At 41.9% G+C, this 23,362-nt stretch overlaps 1 protein-coding gene across 4 annotated transcripts; it reads left to right on the forward strand.

Moving 5' to 3' along the window:
* The first annotated feature begins 1,264 nt into the window (after positions 1 to 1,264).
* impg1b (interphotoreceptor matrix proteoglycan 1b) lies at positions 1,265 to 22,649 on the forward strand. Of its 4 annotated transcripts, XM_062396599.1 has the most exons (19): positions 1,265 to 1,642; positions 6,000 to 6,200; positions 7,571 to 7,737; positions 7,852 to 7,880; positions 8,211 to 8,245; positions 8,374 to 8,420; positions 8,542 to 8,682; positions 10,440 to 10,498; positions 10,730 to 10,929; positions 11,015 to 11,380; positions 12,640 to 13,187; positions 13,636 to 13,725; positions 18,372 to 18,591; positions 19,109 to 19,319; positions 19,983 to 20,168; positions 20,269 to 20,449; positions 21,313 to 21,396; positions 21,561 to 21,579; positions 22,032 to 22,649. In XM_062396599.1, the coding sequence occupies exons 1-19, from the start codon at positions 1,576 to 1,578 to the stop codon at positions 22,049 to 22,051; spliced, it is 2,871 nt and encodes a 956-aa protein (XP_062252583.1). In that variant the 5' UTR covers positions 1,265 to 1,575; the 3' UTR covers positions 22,052 to 22,649. The 4 variants fall into 4 exon arrangements, 3 of the variants coding, with proteins under 3 accessions (XP_062252583.1, XP_062252584.1, XP_062252585.1); XR_009922021.1 differs by lacking the exons at positions 13,636 to 13,725; positions 20,269 to 20,449; XM_062396600.1 differs by lacking the exons at positions 13,636 to 13,725; positions 21,561 to 21,579.
* Positions 22,650 to 23,362: the final 713 nt, after the last annotated feature.

Here is a 23,362-nt window from a genome sequence, read left to right on the forward strand (position 1 = left end):
TGAAGGATTTGGGTCAAGGTTATGAACTGGAATGATCGGATTTGAATAAATAACAAATGCAAAGTGTGAGGTCGGAGACATTTTGGGAACACACAAAAACTACTTGAAAGCACAAACTTCGGCAGATGGCAGAGGAAACTGTGCATCCTCTCTCCTCCCATTTTTGTGTCTCTCAGCTCATTGTTTGGTTTTTACAGCTCGACGGCCACACACGTGACATCATTTCCTCTTTAGCCCCGGTGTACCTGCCCAGCACCAAACGGCAAGCAGACTGAGTCGCTGACTGCTCCGTATGCGCTCGAGAGGTGCACAGGAAATTGTTTGCCGACCTGTTGAAGCCACGACCTCTTCTGCAACCCCCACACTCGTTAGTTCAAGGTTCAGTTTACTGTGTCAGCAAGCAGCCCGGGTGGATGAGGGCTTATTCACTGCAGATTGGTAACAAGCAACAGGGGCTGCTAATCCTCTTCACAGAAAAGAGGTGAGGGTGGAGACTAACAACATGGAGCCCTCCCACCCTGATGCACCACAACATGAGAGGCCACACACGCCTCCGCGGTCTGTTTACTTCTTCCTTCACGGTCACTCACCCTCACCACCCTCAGCACCTGCAGAGAGAGAAGATCCTGATGCTGCCATTTTGCCTATCTGTCAAACTATCTCTGGATCTGATAAGAGGAGAAGAGTCTTATTCGCACTGTACGTGGGCATTTGAAGAGGGGGTGTTGGGTTGATTTGTCCGTAGGCTCACGGGTAACACAGCAGATAAAAGGAGAAAAGAAGGAGCAGGGTCAAATGTGGACACTAGAGTCAGAAAAGGGCATTAAAGGCTGAATTTTGCAGCAGGAGTACGAAGGCACATTGTTATCTGTGCAGAACTGAACTGCAGTGCTGACCTCATTTGACACCCAAGTTCACGGATCTGGGAGGCAGGGATTTGCCGTGGGCACACTGGCAGGAGAACTCTAAACCGAGAGAGTTAGGCAGTCGCACAGTGACACGCAGAGGCCGCACAAAGAGGCTTGGTGTGGGTGTTAACTTGGGCCAAACCGTGGGGGTGTATAGTCCTCTGGTCCAGGCCAGTTTGGCAGATCCCCAAGTATGTTCAGCTGACAGATGAGGGTCCAGCAGGTGGCTAACAGGATGAGGCCGAGTGGCCACGTGGCCCCGCAGGGATTACAAGCAGCGAGAAGAAGGTAAAGAGATTAGGCTGAGGTCGGAGCCTGCTTTTTTAACCTCGTCACTGTTATCATACTGACAGCGCAGGAGGGAACCCACCGAGCCAAAGTTCCAATCCGTTCTTTCCCCCGTCTCTTCTTCCTCGGCCTCTCCTCCCTCCCTCGCTCCCTATGCTCATCCATCCATGCAGCCACCTCGGATGTCAACAGGGATCCAACAGCAACCAGGAACTGAGGGCTGCTGAGGAGCTGAGCTGGAGTTCGGATCGGAGCGGACTGGACCTCCCCTCTCCGTAGTGGACCAGCTATAGAACGGTTCTGGATCTTATTGTGGTTTTACAACCATCTCTTTACAAATGACAACTTGGGGCTTGGAAACCACATAAATTAGCCCATCATGCTTTTGAAGTCGGGACTATTCTTCACTTTGTGTGTGTTTACCCTCCACGCAAGTCAAATCAAAGGTAAGAATCCAGGCTGGAATCCACATTTTTTGAGTTTTTATTTTCAGTTATTGAAAAGATTCAGTAGTTTCAACTTTCTGAAGGAAGGTACAGCAATCTAACTCTTTGACGCTGCACTTTGGGTACAAATGCAATTCTGTCACTCTCTGCAAAGCTCTGTCCCGACTGAGATCAAGACGAAATTATAAGAAAGTAAGAATCAAGGACACTGTGCACATTGCTTTCAGTAAAGTTGATGAGAAATCTTCCAGATTTTCTATCAGTGACAGAGCTGGTGACTCACTTCAAGGGCAACAGCGTTCTCCAGTTTAAAGTGTGTTTGAGTGACCTTGCAGTGGGGGGAAAAAAAAATTGTCTGAAAACTACAAAGCTCGTCCTCAAATTCTGCTTTTTAGAAAATGTCAAGCAGCCGACGAGCCCCCTTTTTAATGTCCTGAATATTCACCATTTGAATTTAATGGGCGATGACATATAATGGATGTGCGCTGGGGAAGATAGCATCGTTTGGCCAGTGATAACATTTGCGTCCGCACGGGTTGTCTCGTTCAGTGTGATGTGCCCGGGTGAGCTCATTATCCTGGAGGAAACAAAAGCCATTCTGTTTCCAGTGTCGCAGGACGCTAATCTTTTCTGGCTTGTAGTTCTGCTGTGAGGCCTTTTTTTTTTTTTTTTTTTCTGCGCCCGCACCGGGGCATTAGGGGCCGAGCGCTCTGATGCCCCCCCCTCCCACTCAGGCCCCCGTGTATGAGCATGTGCGAGTCATTCTTCAATCTCCCCCCATTCAGATATTTTCCTGATTCCTAACGAAAACAATCAGAACTTGGCTGATTTTCAGGCCAAATTCTGACCGAGTGGAGGGGGGAGGGTCGAGTTGGTGAGCGGCTCCGCCTGACAGACGCTAAACAGGGATGGATTTGCCCACAGGTCTACGTGGATGGCCACACATTCTTTGTATGTTCTTGGTCTTCGGCCAATTTTGGATTTGAGGGAAACAATTTTGTTCATTGTTGAGGTTATTATTGATGTGTAATTCAATGATTAGCAAAAAATGTTTCCTGGTGTTTTGAACAGTTTAAATTCTTAAGTTCGTTCGTCACACGTCAGCAACACAAACCTGTATGAGCAGGACAATGCAACGCAACAGCCACACAACTCAGTGTGTTGGCAACATAAACATGTCACTTTGACACTATGATAAACACACAATCATAATAATTTGCAACAATAATACATGATTAGGTTAATAATAGAGGATCGTTAAACAAGACAAGAGGAAAAAACAACCTCTGAGAGAACAAGTCAGTGCTAAACTATGTGTAATAACACTATAATTATATCTTCACATACTCGTACTTGTTAGTTCCATCCATTATCTTAGCATATATTATGCTTTGACGGGGCGTGGGGGGGAGATGGAGCCAATCCCAGCTGTATCAGGAGAGAGGCTGGGTGCATCTTCGGACAGATCGCCAGCCAATCACAGGCTCAACATACAGAGGGCAAACAACTGTTCACACGTAGGTTCACACCATTAATTCATTTAGAGTCTCCAATTAACTCTAATCCCAAATCTGCATGTGTTTGGACGGTGGGAGGAAGCGGGAGCTCCCGAGGAGAACCAGCGCTAACAGATGCAAAGTCCGAACAGAGAGACCGCGGCCGATCAGGGAATCAAACCTTCTTACTGTGAGGTGACAGTGCTAACCACTGCAATGCCGTGTTGCCCGTCCTAATCAAGAACTTTTACAATTTTTGATTAAACCAACAGACGAAAAGAGTTTCTCAGAGGACTATGGTGATAATTTCAAACTGTTCAACACTCTAAAGCCCAAAGATTTTCAGTCTAAAGTGATATAAAGCAAATAAACAAAAGAAAAGCAAATAATTTGTCATTTTTCTGCAAATATCCTGCGATTCAACAAGTCAGTTAATAGAGTGAACATAGTTTTATCATCACGTTACTATCAATGCAATCAGAACAAAGATGAAATCATTAACATTTTAATTCAGTTTAACTTCTGTTCTATTTCAATTCAATGGTGCAGTTTTAATGAAAATATAAATATGCTGTGTGCAGGTGTTGCGTTGCATTAGCGTGTCTGGGTGTTTGTGATGTTGTGTCCACCTCCTGCAGTAGCTACAGCACACACTCACTTACAGCTGTGCAGCGTGTCCTCGTGTGACACCCTGTGTCTGTTGCCGTGTGATGTCGTCACTAGGGGTTCGGCCTCCGCACAGTGTTACTGCGACGTGCTGAAGATCAGATAGCGCAGCTCAGTTGTCTTTATGGTCGAAGATTGCTGTCTTGTTTATCTCCTCCCCCCAAAAAAAGCTTCCCCGGCTCAAAGCTCTGACGCAGATAAAACTGTGATTATATTGTTTACACTCCATTGCTCTTTCTTATTTCTTCCATTACCTCCGCTCCTCTCTCATCCAGAGGAGGCACGGTTTGTTATCTGAGCCTGATGACCTCCGGCCGGTGTTTTGGGGCTTCTAAATCCTGGCTTATTGTCTTAAGAAGCCCTCTGAGTCTTTCCACCTGGCGTCACAATGAGAGCCTTTCTTCTAAAATAGCTTCCTTCAATGGGGTGACTGTGTTAGACAGCGTCGACTGGCACACTTTGTAATGGTTACCTCGGTGAAAGGCCTCACCCGGGCCACTGAGTTTGTTGTCTTCATTAAAGTGATCAGACAATTTGGTCAGTTCTCATCATGTCGGCAGGATCTCAGTGACATGGAAACGGGTCCGAAAAGAAGAGAGAGTTTATTTGTCATCGCACAAGTTTGTTGCGCAGCACCTACAACGTACATGTACACAATCCTGCACACACATCTGTCAACGTTCATGATGAATAAATAATAGAAGAAAGAGCATCCTATCATACACAAGGACTTTGTAAAAATATATAACATATATATATATATAAAACGCAAGAAATAGTTCCTCCTGAGATACTCTGATAATGCAGAGGTGGTGGTAACGAATCAAATCTGCTGTGTTATCACCTGTATGTGTTTTGAATCTCTTTAACGTGTGCTGTGCACCTCATGCATGCATTTCTGCAAATTCACACCTCATCACCGCCAAATACTTGTCCTGGGACTGGTCATGGGTTAAGTTGCCCAAGGGCGTCTCAGCGGCGGATCCACAGGGAGGAGAGAGTATTGCTCCTTCGCCTTCTCAACACATCTGTGCACTTTTACCAGCGTTCAAGGCCGTACCTGTCCAAGCAGCAGCTCAGAGCTCCGGGCCCCAGGTGTTTTCACACCACAGTGAAGTGTAAAGCTCAGATAAACTCATCGCACCAACACAGTAGTGGTGGCAGAAGAAGGCAGCAGTTTACAGTAAGAGGCAGATGCACCAATGTAACTTGTTAGATTAAGTGACTGTCACATTAAATACTCCTCAGCGGAAGCTGGTGTTAATTGCCTGATACCTGGATACACACTTTAAGAATCAAGCTGCTTTCAGACCTACTCTAAAGTCTGGACTTTTTCCAGAGGGGCTGTATGGGAGAAGGCAAATGTCAGAGTCAGTTGCTCTGGATATTTTCTGCAACTTATCCTGAAAAAAAAACCCTTTGTTGAATGTCTGGAGGGTGTATGAGTGAGTCTAGGTGAGAACACAGAAGGACAAAGTTTCTGACACATGATGGATGCTCAACTAAAAGAATAGAAATATCTCATGATGAACAAGAGGTGACAGAAACAAATGAGACGTTAACGAAGATGTAGAATTGGAAACGCAACGAGATTTGAGAGCTGAAGCTGGTGGATGCTCCACCCAGACACCAACCCTCACCTGAACGTTCAGGACAGTTACCTGTACGTGTTGTTGTGAACACGGCCAACCAAGACAATGTCCAGCTGTGTGTTCATATGTGAAAGACTGCTGACAGAATTTACCAGACATTGTCTAGAGTTCATGTCTAAAAAACATATAACAGCTTTAAAAATGTACACGTTAACACCTGCTTTGCTTTCTTTTCTTTAATGGTCAATACAAATGCAGCTGCAAGTATGAATGATGACAAGATTCTTGTTTAAAAAGTGAAGCATCTCAACCTCTAAACCTCTATAAACCATTGAACTAAGTTTGGGTGCCACTAACTACAAAGTATTTACAACAGACACACACACAGGGAAGTTTTGACTTTGTGTAGTCACCCTCCACCCAAATGGTCTCTACTGCTAAGTGAGAAATCTCACACATACATAATGGTCTGCACATTTAAGCTCCTTATCACAAAGTGCTCAGATGTTTAGGTCAATTTTTATTTTCTGAAAATTCTAAAGATAAAATAGGTCCCTTCATCCTAATCCTTCCTAATCTTCTGACTTCTCGTTTATCTCGCAGACCTTCAAGACCCCAGTTTCTCTGGACTGAGGGATGTGAAGTTCAGACACTTCCTGGAAGCCTCTCGACCAATCAGAAACTCTGCACATGTCGGACATCGGACCAGGAGGTCAACAATGTTCAACACAGGGGTCAAGGTGTGTCCCCAGGACACAATGAAAGTGGTCCTGGGCAGCCATCGAGCCTATTACAAGCTCAGAGGTAAAAAGTCATGTCCACTGTTCCGATTTCTAATATGAATTTTTGTTTCGTCCCTCCACCAAGGCCCAACCGTCCCCTTGATTCAAAGCACATCATATTTCATTCACTCATAGATTTCAGTTACAAGAATGTGCTAGATTTGTTTTCAAGGTTATTCTACTATCATAATTGAATGGGTTCTTCATTGACATGCACCACATCCTTCAAAAGGCCCACATGCAATCCAACCAACAAACAAACGGACAGGGGTGAAAACCTCCTTGACGAAGGTTATAATCATGACTGAATATCTTTTAATGCAATCAAAGATTCTTTACCCAAACACAAACTATGTGTTGATGAGAATCAAACTTTTAAGCCCCTTTCCCACTTGTTGAAAAAAAAACTGTAACACCCACTAACATCTGGCTTTGTCTGCAATGTGAATGGATTCAATCAGCATTCGCCCCTGGGTCAAAAGACTCTGCAGCAGACACAGGTTTTAATCAGCTACGGCTCCGGTGATGGAAATATGAGACCCAGGTGACCGTGCTAATTTGGCAAGACAGCGAGGTGCGAGAGCGCCTCAGATGTCGGTGGGTTGGCGACGTTGAACATTATGCACTGGGGGGAAAAACCCAGAACTCTACTGGCAATGGGAAAGGAATTCATTGGCTTTTTTCTAGGTTTTACCCACATTAAAAAAACCTGCGCGTACCTGCTAATTCAACAGGTGTTTGCATTTGGTAGCTGAATAAATACCTGGCTTATTTCTATTTTGTCTTCACAGATATGTATAATTCTCTAAATCACATATGCAGCGTTTGTTGTGCTGGTTTGGAGCCTGGTGACGTCAATGCGATGCCACCGGATGATGCTGTTCATTACTGACTTTATGGCTGCACAGAAAGAAAGCACTTGATATAATGAAGCTATATGCAAATATCTTTTGTCCAAGAGAGATGGATTGTGGGTGATTTAACAGGCCATTGCCTGCGTGCTACATTTGGTTGGTGATACAAATTGTTCCACAACAGCTGTTGTGCATCGTTTCAAAATGCGGCTGATTAATTCAGTGTATTGAACCTAAGCACTTTGTGATTTTTCGAGAATAAATTTCCCACGGGCATCAATGTATTGGACAATGCGGAGCTTGATTGTGTCACGGAGGCAGATGAAGCACACTGTTGCTTCAGGGCGGCTGATTTTAATATTCGCAAAAATGTCACGACATGAAATACAGTTTGACATTTACTCAAACAGGCATTACTTTGCTGTTCAAGTGATATGATATTGTATTATTCACTTTCTGATTTATTGTATCATTATGTGCTCTGCATTCATAACTGTTTTCTGATGCATTTCTGTAACGTTACATGATTTATGTGCAGTTTGTCAGGAGGCCATCTGGGAGGCGTTCCGGATCTTCTTTGACCGGGTCCCGAACTCGGAGGAGTACAGCGCATGGGTTTACACCTGCCAGCACCAGAACCTCTGCATGGACGAGCTGGCCCAGAACTTCAGCAGCACTCAAGAGCACCTGGAGTTGGTGGCCAGAGTGAGTCCGGCATAAACACAGAACAATATCTTTTCCCTTCATACTGCACATCTGTCTTCTTATCCTCCTCCATTGTACATCTGTGATCGTCAACACCTTGTTTCTAATTTCCAGAGAGTGGCAGAGGAGGCTGAACTTGAAGGGTGGGTGCAGACTTCCCTCTTAAATGTTGCAATAGATGTGTGTTTCCAGTCAATTACAAAAACTGCAAAACCATTTAAAAGTTTTTAAATAATTGTCAACAATTAGTAGTGTTTTCATTTTGTGAGGCGATGGAAGTATCAGAGAAGCTATTTACGTCTCAGCTCAGGATTCAGAACAGCTAAAGCACTGCCACATCTGATATTGAGGATTTTATACAAAAATGAAATTGGTTTTAAGCATGAGGATTCTTGATTAATACTAATTTAATCCAGAAAATGTACTTGTCTATGAATACATTGCTTATAATTATTTTCTCTTTTTGTCTCCAGAGCTGTCACTGCAACCCCAGATCATGCAAGGGAATGTGAGTTGGACACAAATTCGTTAATATTGTTCAATTAAAGCAATTCTGTTAGTTTAGGAATGCGACGGCTGTCAATACATTTGCATGATGGTTCCATAAATAACTGGCGAGATGCGGTTTTGTCTCAGGTACCTGGACGCCGCCTCTGATTCTGCTTCCAACAGACGATGACGTGGTGAGGCGATCGCCTTTGACCTTATAATTCAGAATCCTAAACCTTCACCTTCTTCTACCTGGACGCAATCCCCATAGTTTCCTGCAATGCAATGTCGATTTGTTTTTCCACATACTTGCAGAATGCCAACATGATAAAGGAGAACAACCAGGAGTACATCGTGGAGTTCAGCGTCACCATCGTGGACCCGGCGTACAGCGAGCTCCTAAGCGACCCCACGTCGCCGCATTACAGCGACATCACCCGGGAGCTCACAGACAAGGTGAGGGAGAGTCCTGAGGTTACACACCCACGGCTGATGTCGACACGTGCCTGAGCTTTACCTGCAGACACACAAAGCCCCATGAGGTGATCGATGTGCTGGAGAAGCTTTTAAACATCCCGGTCCGGGTAATGAAACTCTTCTGGAAAAGCAGCTGTTGCGCTTTATAGTGTGTGTTCTCGTAAACTTCAGCTCATGCAGCAGCTGCTGGTCGTCCATTCTCTGTTTGCCGACAAAACATAATCGTTCTGTTTTCCTCTTCCCTTATTTTACCCTTCACATATAAACCATTCTTTGAACTTTTCATGTGCTAGATGACTCGCGCTGAACTCCATATGATTGCAGGCTTCTATAATATTGTATAATTAGGTGTAAAACTTGCCCTGATTGATTTAACAGCTTTAAAGTTGCAACCAAGGGTCTTAAGATAAGACTTCTGAATTACCACAAGCCCGGAATAGTCAGATCTAATCGAGTAGATAATCTGTGACTAAGAAGGCGTTGGCCATAGCGATTAAGGATGACTTCTGATGGCGAAAAGCCATCGGCGCGTCATATCTTTTGACAGAAATGTGTCTCGGCTTTCATTTAGATAATGTAGAATAAAAGAGGAAGGTCAAAAGTGTGCTTCTTCAGGGTCGTATCGAGAAATCTAAACTGTGTGAACAAAGGCTGAAAAATTCTTAAAAGTTTACGTCCGAACATAAATGTAATAATTATCGTATTAACACCTCCTGCTTTTGTGGATTCTGGATGAAGAATTAAGATTAAGTGCATTAGGTTGTTATTACCACTTCTCAATGCTACCTGGATCTTTTGCATGCCAGTAATTCCCTCTTTCCCTGCCCTGCGGTAGTCGTCAGTGTTTTCCAGCTCTCGCCATCGCCTGACTCCCACAATCCACATAAACACACCTGTTCCCAAATCCCGTAATCCGATCAGGTGTATCCAGCTGCAGCCATGAAGGGCGAACGTGAAGCAACTTCCAAATATGGTCATGGGGGGGAGTAGGCGTGGCTTGGACTCTCCATTGACCCTTTGCAAACCCTCACCCGCCCGCACCCGCAATTATCTCCAAGTCAAACCTGGACCCGTCCGGACCCGTTGACACGTGTCCCTTGACCCGACACGTCACCCGTGATTAAAAACAAATGCTACATACACACTCCCACCATCCAATGGGTAAAGGCGTCTTTAAGTCACTGAGAACATTTTGATGCACTGGCTAGTTTGGTGTCAGTAGTGGTTATTTCAGGTGAAGGGATAAAAAGTGGTGTGGTAGGCTTTTACAATATAATAAATGCTTGTGGCTTCAAATAAGATTAACTAGATGTTAACAATACAACACAATCCATTTCTGAAGTGTTTATCTATCATGGATGACATCTAAATGTTCAGCCTTCCTGTGGGTTCCTGTTCTAATAGTTACAATACATTTTATTTGTATAGCGTTTTCAAAGTACTCAAAGACACTTTACAAATGTTAAAACTAACGTAAAAAGCTACTCACTAAAAACCTACAACACACAGCATACATCACACATTGAAATGGTTCTGTCAAGGTGAGTTTGAGACATCTGTGATTTTCTCATTGTAAATGATTATTTGTTCTCCTTGTTGAATTAACAATATTCAACATACAATGTCAACAAATTTCCAAAATGTTAAATGTTTTTTGGGGTTGTATTCATCTAATCTTTATTAATTGTTCTCTAAATATTTTTAACATTTTTCATTCTGTCTTTGTTTTTATATAGATGCTTCATGTGTTTAAAAAAGTTCCAGGATTCAAAGAGATTCGTGTTCTGGGATTTCGGTGAGTTTCATCACAGATTTCATTAAATTTTAGCACCACAATCTTTGTGTTGAGATTCATTTTGAGAAAACAATCCAGCAAATCGATTCACACCATCATTTAGTGACTTTTATTGAGACATTTTTTGCTAAAGTATCAAGAGAAAGTACAACATTACCCAAATTATTCTTGTTGGGATAGAACTCAGACTTTTGTTTTGAGGGCTCCTGACCGATTTGTTGTGTTGATCAGCACGGAGGATGTGTCTATGCGCTACGCTGTGGTCTTCAATGGAGAGACGGAGCTCAATGATGATCCTGAGGGTCTTGAGGAGCCTCAAACGGACCCGGACGAGGATGTAAACGCTCCTAAACTGAAGAGCATCATTAAGAAGGCCTTGAAACAGGAGCCGTCCCTACCGATGGACCTACAGTCTCTTAGCTTTGAAGCTGGTAAGATTAATATTGTTATACTTTTAACTGAGTATAACAACAATAACAGGAGTTTAAAGCAGTGCTTTGAACTTTTCCATTTCAGTGACTACAATTTATCCAGTCGCTGAGCTCGGCATCAAGTCGGTTGAGAGTACAGAGGACGACAACCCTGCTTACAATTTCTTACCCACAGTGGCAGCGATAGAAAACTCTCTGGAGGCTTCCACGATCGAACCAGAAAAACACACCATCGTGCCTTTCCCCCCAAGCGTCCTCAAAGAGGCCAGTCCTACTGTCCCCGACGAGACCCCTCTGATGGCCGGACCAGATCCAGCTCAAGATGCCGGAGATGTAACAGCTCCAGAAACCACCACAGAGGAGGAGGATGCAGTGTCAGAGGTGGAGGTGCTGCCACCAACTGAGGAAGACCAGGGAGGTGAGGCCGAACCTGAAGGACAGGTGACGGACGGTAAGGCTCCGTCATGTTGAATCTTGTCTTTAAAGCACAAGGTTTCATTTCAATCAGTTGCGGCACAAGTTTAAGACTAAAAAAACTTTGATCAAAAGTAGACTGTTGTGTTTCCTAATTACTTCATCGTCAGTGTCTGGTTTCAGATTCTGCTGACGTCTGGAAAATGGCAGGAGCCAATTATTGTTATTGGCAGGAGACAGAAAAGACGAGAAGATTGAGAGTATTCAAACTGGGTTGATTGGATGATAACAAACAAGGGAGAGTGGTTACAAAAGGGAAATTGATCTGATAACAGCAGTAAAAAGGAGAAAAGTATTGCATCAAAATAGGTTGCGAAAGAATGTAATTTCTTAAATGACCATTTAATAGCATTTTAAACGATCGGTCTAGTATTGATCCACATGTACTGGGTGGTGAAAAAAGTTGTACCTTTTTTACTTATGTGTACAGATTAATCAAGTTTGGCACCATTTTATTATTAACTACTGTTTGACAATTTCATTTTACAACATTCAACAGTCTCATAAAACAATTTAGCGACAAATTAAAGTTACTGGACTGATAGAGAGCGACCTATTTTTTCCCCCATGATGTAAGTGCAGAACTGTCGCCTCACAAGGGAAATGGAATCGGCAGCACAATTAGATTTGGTGGTTAGGTTTTGCTCATGGAGTTTTGCTCCCTGCCGAGGCAATAAATCATATTAAAACCCATTAACAAGCAGTAATTTGTCTGGCGGTCCAGTCATTACAACCTCACGCTGCGCAGCCAAACAAATCTCCCAAAGTTAATTTTAATTTCTAGTGGAGTTTCGAAAGATACCAAATATAGTCAGGCTTGTTGAACTGAATTTGGGGGAGTTGTGTAGTATTATGTATATATGTAGAGCAGTGTTGCCAGTTGTTCGATAACTACTGTATTGATATAATGTTTTTTCCCTCTCTAAGATGTACAATCAATGATGCCAACATTTCTATGATATACAATAATTTAGGTTAGTATTAGGCTTAATAACACTAATACTAGTATTATCAGTTGTAATCTGGATAGTGATATTCACTTAGCCATGGTCATGTGACATGAACGTTTAGAACCACGTTTTAATACAACTGCGCTTAGGTATCTCGACACAGCCACGATACCTCAACATTTCCCATCTGGCCACCTGATGTAGAGTATTACTATACTAGTAGACCTGTTTACATTACTCTTCCAAGGTATTAAAAACTCTTTCATGATATGTTTTATTTTACAAGAACCTGAACCAACTGATGGTTCCAGTGAGGAACAGCCCGAGCTACAGAATGAAGATGGTCCCTTGGAGACTCCAGACCCCTACCCTGTGGAAGTGGCGAGTGATAATCCTCATGAGGATACAGCCCAAGGTATTGAACCAGGATCAGCTGTGGAGCCTTTGCCGTCTCCTGAAGAGAGTGGCGAAGCCCCTGAAGACGTAGATGAGTCACACGGAGGGCACAGTGGGACAACGGACCTCCCTGCCGAGGGCTCAAACGTTCAAGAGGACGTAGGAACGAGTCAGAGCTGGACAGAGCCAGGTGGGACTGAGTCTCTGGGGGAGGAGAGCGGCAGTGGGTACCCCTCAGAGTCGGACGAACGCCCACATGAATCCACGGCAGCACCGGCCATGAGACAAGCCAGCACCCCTCTGATGACCACAGTGGACAGGAGCAAAGAGTTAGTGGTTTTCTTTAGCTTGAGGGTCACTAACATGATGTTTTCTGACGACCTGTTCAACAAGAGCTCCCCGGAATATAAATCTCTGGAGAATACCTTTCTTGAGCTGGTAGGTACACAAGCCTTTGTGTTGGATATCATGTTAGTCCATGCTGCATTCTCATACTTGCTTTGGTAGCCAAAGCTGAAATGTGTGATACGAGTACATTTACGGCAATGTTTACTGTTTAACTTTGGTTTTAGGTAGTGATACAGTTAATGATTTAAGAGCAGCCCCACGTTGGTGATTGATCAAAGTGTTGTTGCACGAGTGAGGATGCACTTTGCAGTAGGCCTTATCCTCACACTTGCTTTTTTCATCGTAGAAATGACAGTACATTTTTAAAGAAACAGTTTTTTAATCATAAATATAATTTTTACGGAACAAGTTTTATAGAGTTTGATAAGGCTTTAACCAGTCGCCAAAATCTTGATCTATCCAAGCAGAGCCATTGGGTCAACAGCCATTGGGTCAACAGTATAACCAAGAAGCTTGTCACATACTCTGTTTCACTTAGACACAGCACTCTGGCTCCAGAGACTCGCCAAACCCTGGAGCTTCCAGTAGATCTGGGCCTAGGAGACAGACGACTTTAGCCTCCATACCGGTATTTTTCTTTCCATATTGGAACTATTCAATGCCTCAGCGAGAGCATAACCTTTCTTTACTAATCTTTCCGAAATGCAGTTACTAACTACCTAACATTTGTAACATTTCTAACATACTCAGCTTTTGTTCATGGCTTTGATTATGTGTATAACTTAGACCACATGCAGTTGCTTTTTGTTGTTTTGTGCAAAGTGTTGTTCTATTGTATTGTGTTTTGCCTTAACTTGTGCTAGAGTTTTCACTTTTTCAAGGACTTTATAGATTCTGTGTGACTCACAATTCAATATGAATGTCAATTTGTAAAATCTGTTTCTGCAAGGATTTTTTCCTTTTCTGAAACAAAGTGACTTCTGTTTTTAGAATTGAAATATAAAATATTTGAAGAACCAAAAAAGGTAAACCTCAATTGTCAAAAAGAAATTTTACTTCTTCACCTCAAGGTTTTCAGAGGTTGAAGCAAAGCTACCACTGGATTACTGTTTTTGTTGTGTGTGCAGATTGTACAAGCTAGCACTGCTTCTGGTGCTGTAGGTTTTTGTCTGTTTAGGTGAAGGCCCAGCCTCTGAACTCAGGACCTTCCAACAACTGCTATTTCCCTCCAGTTATTTTTCTTTTTTTCTCTCTGCTTATTGAGTAACTCTAGATTCATAGGGCTCTGGGAAAAGTACACATTTTTAAAATGTATCCTCACATGGAGCATGCGCTTTCTCACATCTTCTCATTAACTTTTATGTAATTGTGCGTCTAAAATTCCTTTTCTGTCTAAGCATTCCTTTAGAGTATTGATTCACTTCTTATACTTTATTTGATTGTTCAAAATGAAGGCTTGTGTGTTTCTTTTCAACCAAGTCCAGAATTTATTTTTGCATTTGTGTTACAACATTTTCTTGTGTGTTTGTGCATATGTTTGAAGCCTTAATGATAAAGGAAGTTGAGTGAATGAATGCTTAGTACAACTAATGCAGTTCAATTGACTTTATGTTTGTAAAACAATCTTGCTGTAAACATGGTAGAGAGCAAACTACAGAGCCTGGTAATTCTGAGTCATGGGACCTGGGTCTGCCTTAGTCATTGGTTTGTGACTCGTGGTAAGAAGCTTTGAGTAATTCTGGCCAGTTCAAGCACCAGCACGCATTGTGCTATTAATGGTTCCAATCTGCTTAGTGCGACAGCAGCCAGGTTTTGTGGACATCTGTATGCATGTTGCCGAAGACGATGAAATAAAATAGACAACTGATCGGTTGAAGTCGTTCTGTTTGTAACATTCATGTGTATAGTTAATTTGAAAGTGATGCATAAATGTCTCGTTTGTCGCATTTGTGGTGGACAAACAAGCTACAGTGCGTTTTCTCTGCTAATAAGATTGTTGCACTTACATTAGCTGCTGGCAAAGCAGGTGAGGATTGCCTCTCTTTTAAACTGCATCAATTAGCTTACATTAAAGAAAGAAGCATCAGGTGACATCCCGCTTTAGGTTCAAGGCTTAGCCCGAGGGTGACATATTTTTAGGTTTGCTTAGAGGTGCCATGCGCTGTTACGTAAATCCTCAGCTTCAAACTGAGGAGGTTCGATACAAATTGGATTGTGTGTTTGCTGCAGTGCCAAAGACCAGAGGGAACGTGAACTACTGGGGCAGGTGGACTTAGTTTGTTTAACAGCAAGCTCAAAAGTTTAAACGATGGTACAGGCAGTAGAATATGAAGAGGTACGGCTGCACAGACAGAAATTAGCCGACACATATTTGAAATTTATTACCTACAAAATTACAAAGCAATAACAAATAACTCTCCATCTCCAATGTTTAATGGTTGCCCAAACCCTGTTTTCTGCAGTTGTCCTCATTTATCAATGTATTTAGCTTCCTGGCAAATCTAATGTGCTCAGAAATTTGAAGTGGTAAGTATTATATTATCTACCGTCTATTTTCAACATCCCATTGAGATATCTTCCTTTAAATGGGCTATTTATTCTTGAAGAGATACGTTCAAATAAATATGTCAAACTGGTCTAAGACAGTTTTTAAATGAGAGAAAAATGTCCAGAACAATAATGAAAATACATAACGCAGCCCATTTAAATGGACATAATGACACACCTAATGTGTCAGTGGATATTGAACACCTTTTATGATACTGTATATAGCTCTCATATATATCCACATATATGTGAACCATTAGTGCACAGTATAGTTTTCAGCTTCCCCATTTTTCCATATTCCTCTATTACTCCTGTACCTACTGGTTTGTGAAGCAACCAATACATTTGGACATGGAGGTTTGAATGACTTTATTTGCCACAGTAAATCAGAAAATGTTTAGATGGCAGCACATAAGAACTTTGCATTTCGAGTTTCTTTATTTGTCTGACCTCAGAGAAGGGACGTTTCGCTGGGGTTTCCAAAACAAGAACCAGTAGATACAAGTGTAACCTCTGAGAATGGAATGTGATCGTGCCAAATATTGCCCTTATGGTTGTCTTCTTTTCCAATGCTGTCCATATTTCTTTACAAATGTTTAGCGTATAGGCAACAGAGGAATCTACAGCATCACTACTGTTAGTCAGTACAAGACCGCACTGAAGTCTATAAGGAACTCGGTCTTGGTTTTGACCTTGTGTGAAAGGCAATAGAGCCACAGATTGGTATCTAAACGACAGTGGACATAAGTGGACATTCAGCATTAAGACAAATGGATGACCAAACTGCAGGCTGTGTGACCAGGGAACCCTGTTGCCCATTTGTCCGCGATGTTGGACTGTCTCGTACTGCCTTCTCTCAGAGACTATTAGCTATAGGGACCTAGCCCTCAGTAAACTGTCTGCCAGCGATAAGTGAAGTTACCCAATCAGGGCAGAGCTCCTTTAGGCCTCTTATCTCCTGCTCGACAGACAGGCCAGCTAAAGCGTTGTAATCTCTCCCTCTCCCACTGCAGCAGTTTGATGTTTGACTCGTCTGTAGTGAACGTGAAGTGGCTGGAAGGAGAGTGGTTCAGATCGATGGACATCGATGCAGGTCCATTACTTCTAGCAGGTTGCCTCTCCCCCCCTCCGTCTAAATATCACCACCGTCATCAGTCCAAGTGCATAGTCTTAATAGAACGGTTTCTCAGTTTCTGAGCTGCAAGTCTGAGTCTGAGGGAAAGTTTTTAAACGCAACAATGCGGAAGATCTTGAGATGTGAGTTATTTTTTGATTAGATTAGAAGTTTCTTGGCTAAAGGAATACTGTGCAAAGTTTAATACTTTAATTGTAATTTTTTAGTCTCATTGTCGTTACATTAAAGTGAAATCCATAGGCTGCAAGGAAAATCCTGCATCCATAAACACAGTTGTACGCTCACATGCACCTCCCCAAAAATATAACAACCCGTCGAGGTGACGGAGACCGCAAGCGTTACGCTTTCTCCACTTGGTAGCGTCGCATTTCCAGCAGACAAGCTGCCATTTTTTAATTGAGTTGAAGGAACAAACATTGAGGACGTCTTTCTTTTCTTCGTTGCAGTTGTTAAGAAAAAGTAATTGATCTTCCACATCTATCACCTCCAACTCCAACACCATCCGCTTGGTAACACTCGCCATTGTTCTTAAGTAAACAGAGACGCCAGAAACTGTAGAACGAACCACAAATGCATAGAAACTCTACTGCCACTTGGGTTTTGGCGGTGTAATTGCAGCACGACTCACACACACTTACACACAACTATGAATGCTGGGCACTGTGCGTAGGCTACGACGTACCTTCAACAAACCTTCGAAGCAGAAGCATGAATCAGCCTTACGATCATCGAACCAGATAGACTATAGCCAGTACAGCAGTGCGTCTTTGTTTTCCCCCAAAACTTCCACATTGTTTGGTACAATAATTGTTAGATGGTGAAAGATGTCCAAAAGATTTTTATCTGAGATTCATTTGGATTCTATATTGTTTCTGTGTTTGGACCCTTACAGGGAAGTGTAGGTCGTATAGTGCAGAGATACTTGACACAACACTATAGCATGTGTTGAGATAAAAGCCTGCACCAAACACTATATATAATAGATGGCTTTTGAACATGACATAGCTGTGATACCATGCAAGACCCTTTTAAGTGTCTGATCGTTCCATCATGGGTTCTCTGGCGCTTCCGTGACTAGAAATAACATGTTCTGTGTTCTTACACTAACGCTCATAAAACTAACCCTAATTTGGTCTGATTCTAATTACACTCTCAGTAAAGGCAGGATTTCACGCTTACATCAAAATTGAATTATGAACTATTCATAGCGTTCACACTGAAAAATGTGACCTGAATAATTCAAAATCAGCTGAGCTATGAGAACCAAGTCCAAGTCAGTGTGGTCTTCACTGACACTTGACACTGATATGAATTGAACAACATTACAAGTGGAAAGGTCCAAGGCCTGAAAATGACTCCTTTCTTATCTTTTAGGATGAAATGAATCAGGCCCAGTGCAGCCTTTTCCATGTTCCTGCTGCAAATAACTAATTTCTCTCACTCATCACTAACTGCACAGAAAACTAAACTTTTTAAATTAGAACATTTTAATACATCTGGAAAATTGAAAAAGAATAGTTGAATAAAATGATGAAATGGAACCTGTTGAAGTTCTGCAGAAAATAATTTGCCCTTCCTCTCCTTCCCCACAGCTCCTTCCGTACCTTGAGTCCAATTTAACCGGATTCAAGGAGCTGGAAATCCTCAACTTTAGGAACGGCAGCGTAGTGGTGAACAGCAAGATGAAACTGGACAAGCCGGTACCTTATAATGTCACAGAAGCCGTGCACTGCGTGCTAGAAGACTTCTGCAGCGCTGCATCGAAGCGGCTTGACATCAAGATCGACAGCCGCTCCTTGGAAATAGAGCCGGGTGAGAGAGTCGTCCTTGTACTGTTGATTATCTCTGCTATTTATGCAGAAGTGGAACTTGTCTCTAATCAAAAGTAAGTTCAAAGTTCTTGAAAAAAGCTTTTCCTCTGTCATGTGAATGAAATATGACGATCCTGGAGTACGTGATCTCGTCATTGTTTAAAAAAAGAAAAATCTAATATTGTATACTAGCAGTGATTTATGCTTATTCATGCCACAAGGTCAGAAACTCCACAACAGGAACCCCCACTCCGCTGTCTTCTGCAGTTTGTCGGTGACGTGCTGTATAAATCTGATGCATCCTTTCGAGTTCATCACTTTTTGTGACTTCATTAAAAACACCTTATTGGAAACAGACACCTCCATCAATCAAAATGCCCTTTAATTTCCCCTCTGGAACTGTAGACAGTGAGAGACTTGTGGACACTGTATTAATATTAATGAGCCATCACCTATCTGCTCTCTCCAGTTCTCTTCTCATCGGGTTCTTCTCTTCTCTCTCCTCTCCCTCCCCCCAGCCGACCAAGGAGACCCCTGTAAGTTCCTGGCCTGCAATGAGTTTTCGCGCTGCGTGGTGAACAGTTGGACTGATGAGGCTGAGTGTCTGTGCGATCCGGGCTACCGCACCGAGGAAGGCCTGCCGTGTCAGAGCACCTGCTCTCTGGAGCCGGACTATTGTCTCAATGACGGCATTTGTGAAATCATCCCAGGACACGGAGCTACCTGCAGGTATATAACAGCTGGCAGATGAAAACAAAACAGAGAGATGACAACATCTAATCTCAGTCTTCACCGATTGCCTGTTTATATATATATTCCGGAAGTTAAATATGAAGCAAACGTGGATGCTATACAGAGGATCATGTGAATCTAATAGTTCCCTGTAAAGATTGATGCTGTTTAGAAGCTGAATCTTAACTCTTAGGGTAAGCTGAGATCGCCCAACCAGTGAGCATAATGTATTGATTAGAGACGAGTGGCTTGTTCGTAAAATGCTTCTGTGCTTTTTCTAGTAGTTTTACATGTGGAATTTGCCGTTTTGGGGTTCTGTGCATTTCATTTGGAAACCAATTAAAACTTGTGTGTGGTGGGACGGCAATGAAAACGCATTTAGAAATGATTCTGCTTCCATAGTGTGTTCATGTTGAATTACTGTAGGATGTTGCATCAAGACGTCGTCGTTCAACTATTTTGGGAGATGGTCTGTTTTGAAATGGGAATCATGGAAGTGCAAGAGGAAATTTTGTGTGTATTTGTAGTTATTTTCTGAAACTGTAATTATAATCATGTGCATTTTAGGGAAAAAACAAACAAGGGCCCTTTTATTTAAGAGAAGTTTACAGTATATAGTGACCTATCTGTGACCTACATATACTGTCTCATCTCTTTCAGGTGTCCTGTAGGTAAATACTGGCATTATCACGGACACCACTGCGATGAGCTGGTGTTGGTGCCGTTGGACCCTCCGCTTATCATAACCAGCCTCGTGGGAAGTCTCTGCCTAGTTTGTGGCGTCATTGGCATTTTGATATTCTTTAACAAGAAGTGTATAAAGCCCAAAAAGGCTGTGACAGTGGTGTAAGTATGACCCCCCTCTTTTTTGTACATTACAGTTTTTGTCATTCATGGGCTGTTTCAGAAGCATTGTTCATTCACCTCGTGTCCTTTCACATTGTAGGCACACCCTTGCTCCCTATGCCTTTGAGAATACTTTGAGGGTGAACCCCGTGTTTGAGAATGATGATGGCTCCTTAACTCAAGTGTCTACATTGCCATGTCCTTCAAGTTCTTCTGCTTCTTCCCAATCCCAACAGTCTGAGCATTTTGTCTCTCTTGAGAATATACATCTGAGTATTGAGGTATTGCGGCGCCGAAAGTACAGACGACTAAACTGACTAATTACTAACCTGAAAACCTGCGATCAATATAAACTAATAAATTAATCAGTGTAACAAACTACCTTCTAATATGTTGTAACCACACACAGTAAATAAATATGGCCGACATGATCGTCCTCCTAAAGGGAAGCCAAATCAGCCAGATCGCCCCCTTCTGGCTGGCTGCAAAATAGTTCATAAACCCCAACTCCTCCATGTTGGTGGATGGGACATGGAGCAAACTAAAAAGTTAAAGTACACGTCAAATACAATATTCTTCTGGGAAGTTTGGTTTCAATTTGTTATTTGACGCTGATGGGTTGTCGTGGGTTCAAAATGGGTATCCGGGATATTTTGGCTACATTTTTATACAATGGGAGGAAATGGAGATTATCTTTATATGCAATTGTTGTAACAAAGAAATTATCCTCTTGCTTTCTTTACTTTGCCTTGTAGTTACAATCAAATTGACCATCAAATGAGAACAATTTGACCTCTTAGTATTACAAAAACACTATTATTTGCGGTTTAAATGCTAATTAAATCTAAATTCAATATCCTTGTCTATCCTCAGTAGTTGCTCAGAGGCTTTCGCTCAAAAAACAAACACAGTTTAGGTAGTGTAAAGAACAAATGATTCACAACTTTGACAACTATGTTTTTCAAATCAAACACATAACTGAGAAGTTGCCCGTCTGCTTTGTTTTCCAGCTGATCCTGCCATAGTCTAGTGCTTTATTTCCTTTCCTTTTCATTGGATCTATTTGTCTAAGTGCCTCTGGAACCATAATATATTAATGACGCACATTGTTAATGCCAAGCCCGCCTGCTCCATGTCTCCACAGATCCCCAGACAACTCTACACAACCAGATCAGAAAAGTTAGTCTCCGAGATTGTGGACTTCCATCACTGTATACCACACAATGAGGTGAGGACCAGAGACTAGAGCCAAGTTGAAGGAATCAGTTAGGATGTAACAAGAAAACTCAAGATAATGTTATTTCATAGTAGATATTCTATATTGTTCATAAACAGCATCTTATCTTGTGGTTTAAGACGATCTTGGTAACTGTTACATTAAATATTTTACAGCTCTATGATGCGTGCAAAGGTAAAACTTGAATGCATGCTGACCTCGCTGATTTTCTCTTTGACTCACAAACCAAATCGTTGTTTTGTGCATATAAAGTGATGGTTGGTAACTTTGTTTCAGAAACACTTTTAATCTTATTTGTGGACATTGTCTTTATGTTACCATAGCTATAAATAAATGTAACCTGCTCTCGTTAGCTTTTCCCAGATTACCAACCCGAGCTTTAAAGCATTCATTTATTTGAATACAAGACAAATCATTACATTACATTACATTATCATAGAACAAGTATGATATTCTAACCTTCCAATGATCTCTTTGTAAGTGTATGACTTGTGTCTCATCCTTTCATTTAATCAAAATCGCGATTGATTTATACAATGCAAGCCACGCCTAGATGTATTTACAAGTCCAATCCTGTAATTAATCATTTTTTAAAAACGGCTCATTCTCCTTCCTTTCTCCTCCAGACGTGGCTCCTGCCAAATGAATACCGAACATGTCGTCTCTTAAGGCCGTCGGATAACGCAGGTTTCGAAGAATCCGTTCTTTGACGACTCGAAACGCGAGAAACAAGAGACTTGCGTTGCTGTTCAACTGTCTATTGATGCACTGACGCAGGTACAGTAGAGCAGTGATTGAGATTATTTCTTCATAGTGATGAAAGTGTCTTTTTTTTAGACAGAGCTATGGATATTAAGGCGGACTTAGGTTGTCTTCAAGTGGAACCTAATATTTATTTGATATATTGTCTGGTAGGAACATTTCCTGTATACCCTTGGCAAAGGTTGTTCTTTCCTCACAATGAGGTATTTATTATTATTTACAAACTGATACACATGCTGGTATTTTAACGTTAGACTGTACAATGTTGTTTATGTTTATGCTACTCTCAAACTTTGTTGTGTCCCAAAAAGAGAACGAATGTATAAGCTGTTGACTATGGTCATGATGTATTGTGTATAGAAACACTGGCTGCTGTGCTGTATCTCAGTTTGTCCTGTTCAAAACAACTTCTCCCACTAATCATGTCTTTTGAGTCTTTTTTTTTACACATTTTACATTTAATAACAAAGAATAAAATGTTATTTTGCATTAATAACTTTGATCTTTTATTCGTCTTTGATTGTTTTCGGATTTGTTTGTCGGGCATGTCGAAGATGTAAGAAATGAAAAGTAGCATTACCTGTGGTTGTTTGCCTTCACCAGCCAGTACAGTTTAAGTCTATTTTTATTTTCCTTATTCATATGAGGTCACCATGACCTTTGACTCTTGACCACTGAAATACAATTATTTAATCTTTAAGTCAAGACAACTGGCCAAAATCTGAAGATATTCCCTCAAAAACTTAATATTCATATTCATGAAGCCAAACCCATATCATGGGAGGCCACTATGACCTTGACCTTTGACCACCCTAATCTAATTCAGTCAAGATTAAACAAATGTGAAAGAGTTCTCTCGAGGCATTCACGAGACAAAAGGGTTTTGTGGGGTCGCAGCGACCTTGAGCTTCAAATTCTAATCGGGTAATCGGTGAGTCCAAGTGATGATTGAGCCAGATGCAATAAAACTTTGACCTCCAACCACTGAAATCTGATCAGTTCATCTTTAAGTCCCAGTGAATTTTTGATTCAAATGTGAAGAATTCAATCAAGGAGTTCTTGAAATATCGTGTTCACAAGAAAGGGACGGATGGACAACCTGAAACCAGAATGTCTAGAGAGCCACTGGCTGCCTCTTGTACAGCAGCATGAATATTATAAAAAAGTGTTTACAGTCAAATCAGGGACATTTAAA

This window comes from Platichthys flesus, chromosome 10 (genome assembly GCF_949316205.1).
Source record: "Platichthys flesus chromosome 10, fPlaFle2.1, whole genome shotgun sequence".
In the NCBI taxonomy this organism is placed as follows: Eukaryota; Metazoa; Chordata; class Actinopteri; order Pleuronectiformes; family Pleuronectidae; genus Platichthys; species Platichthys flesus.

Bases quoted from the DNA above. Each gene is read 5' to 3' on its own strand.
- impg1b (XM_062396599.1), top strand. From the start codon at position 1,576: ATGCTTTTGAAGTCGGGACTATTCTTCACTTTGTGTGTGTTTACCCTC. The intron at 6,201-7,570 runs GTAAAAAGTCAT...ATTTATGTGCAG, and splicing joins AGCCTATTACAAGCTCAGAG to TTTGTCAGGAGGCCATCTGG. The intron at 10,930-11,014 runs GTAAGATTAATA...TTTCCATTTCAG, and splicing joins GTCTCTTAGCTTTGAAGCTG to TGACTACAATTTATCCAGTC.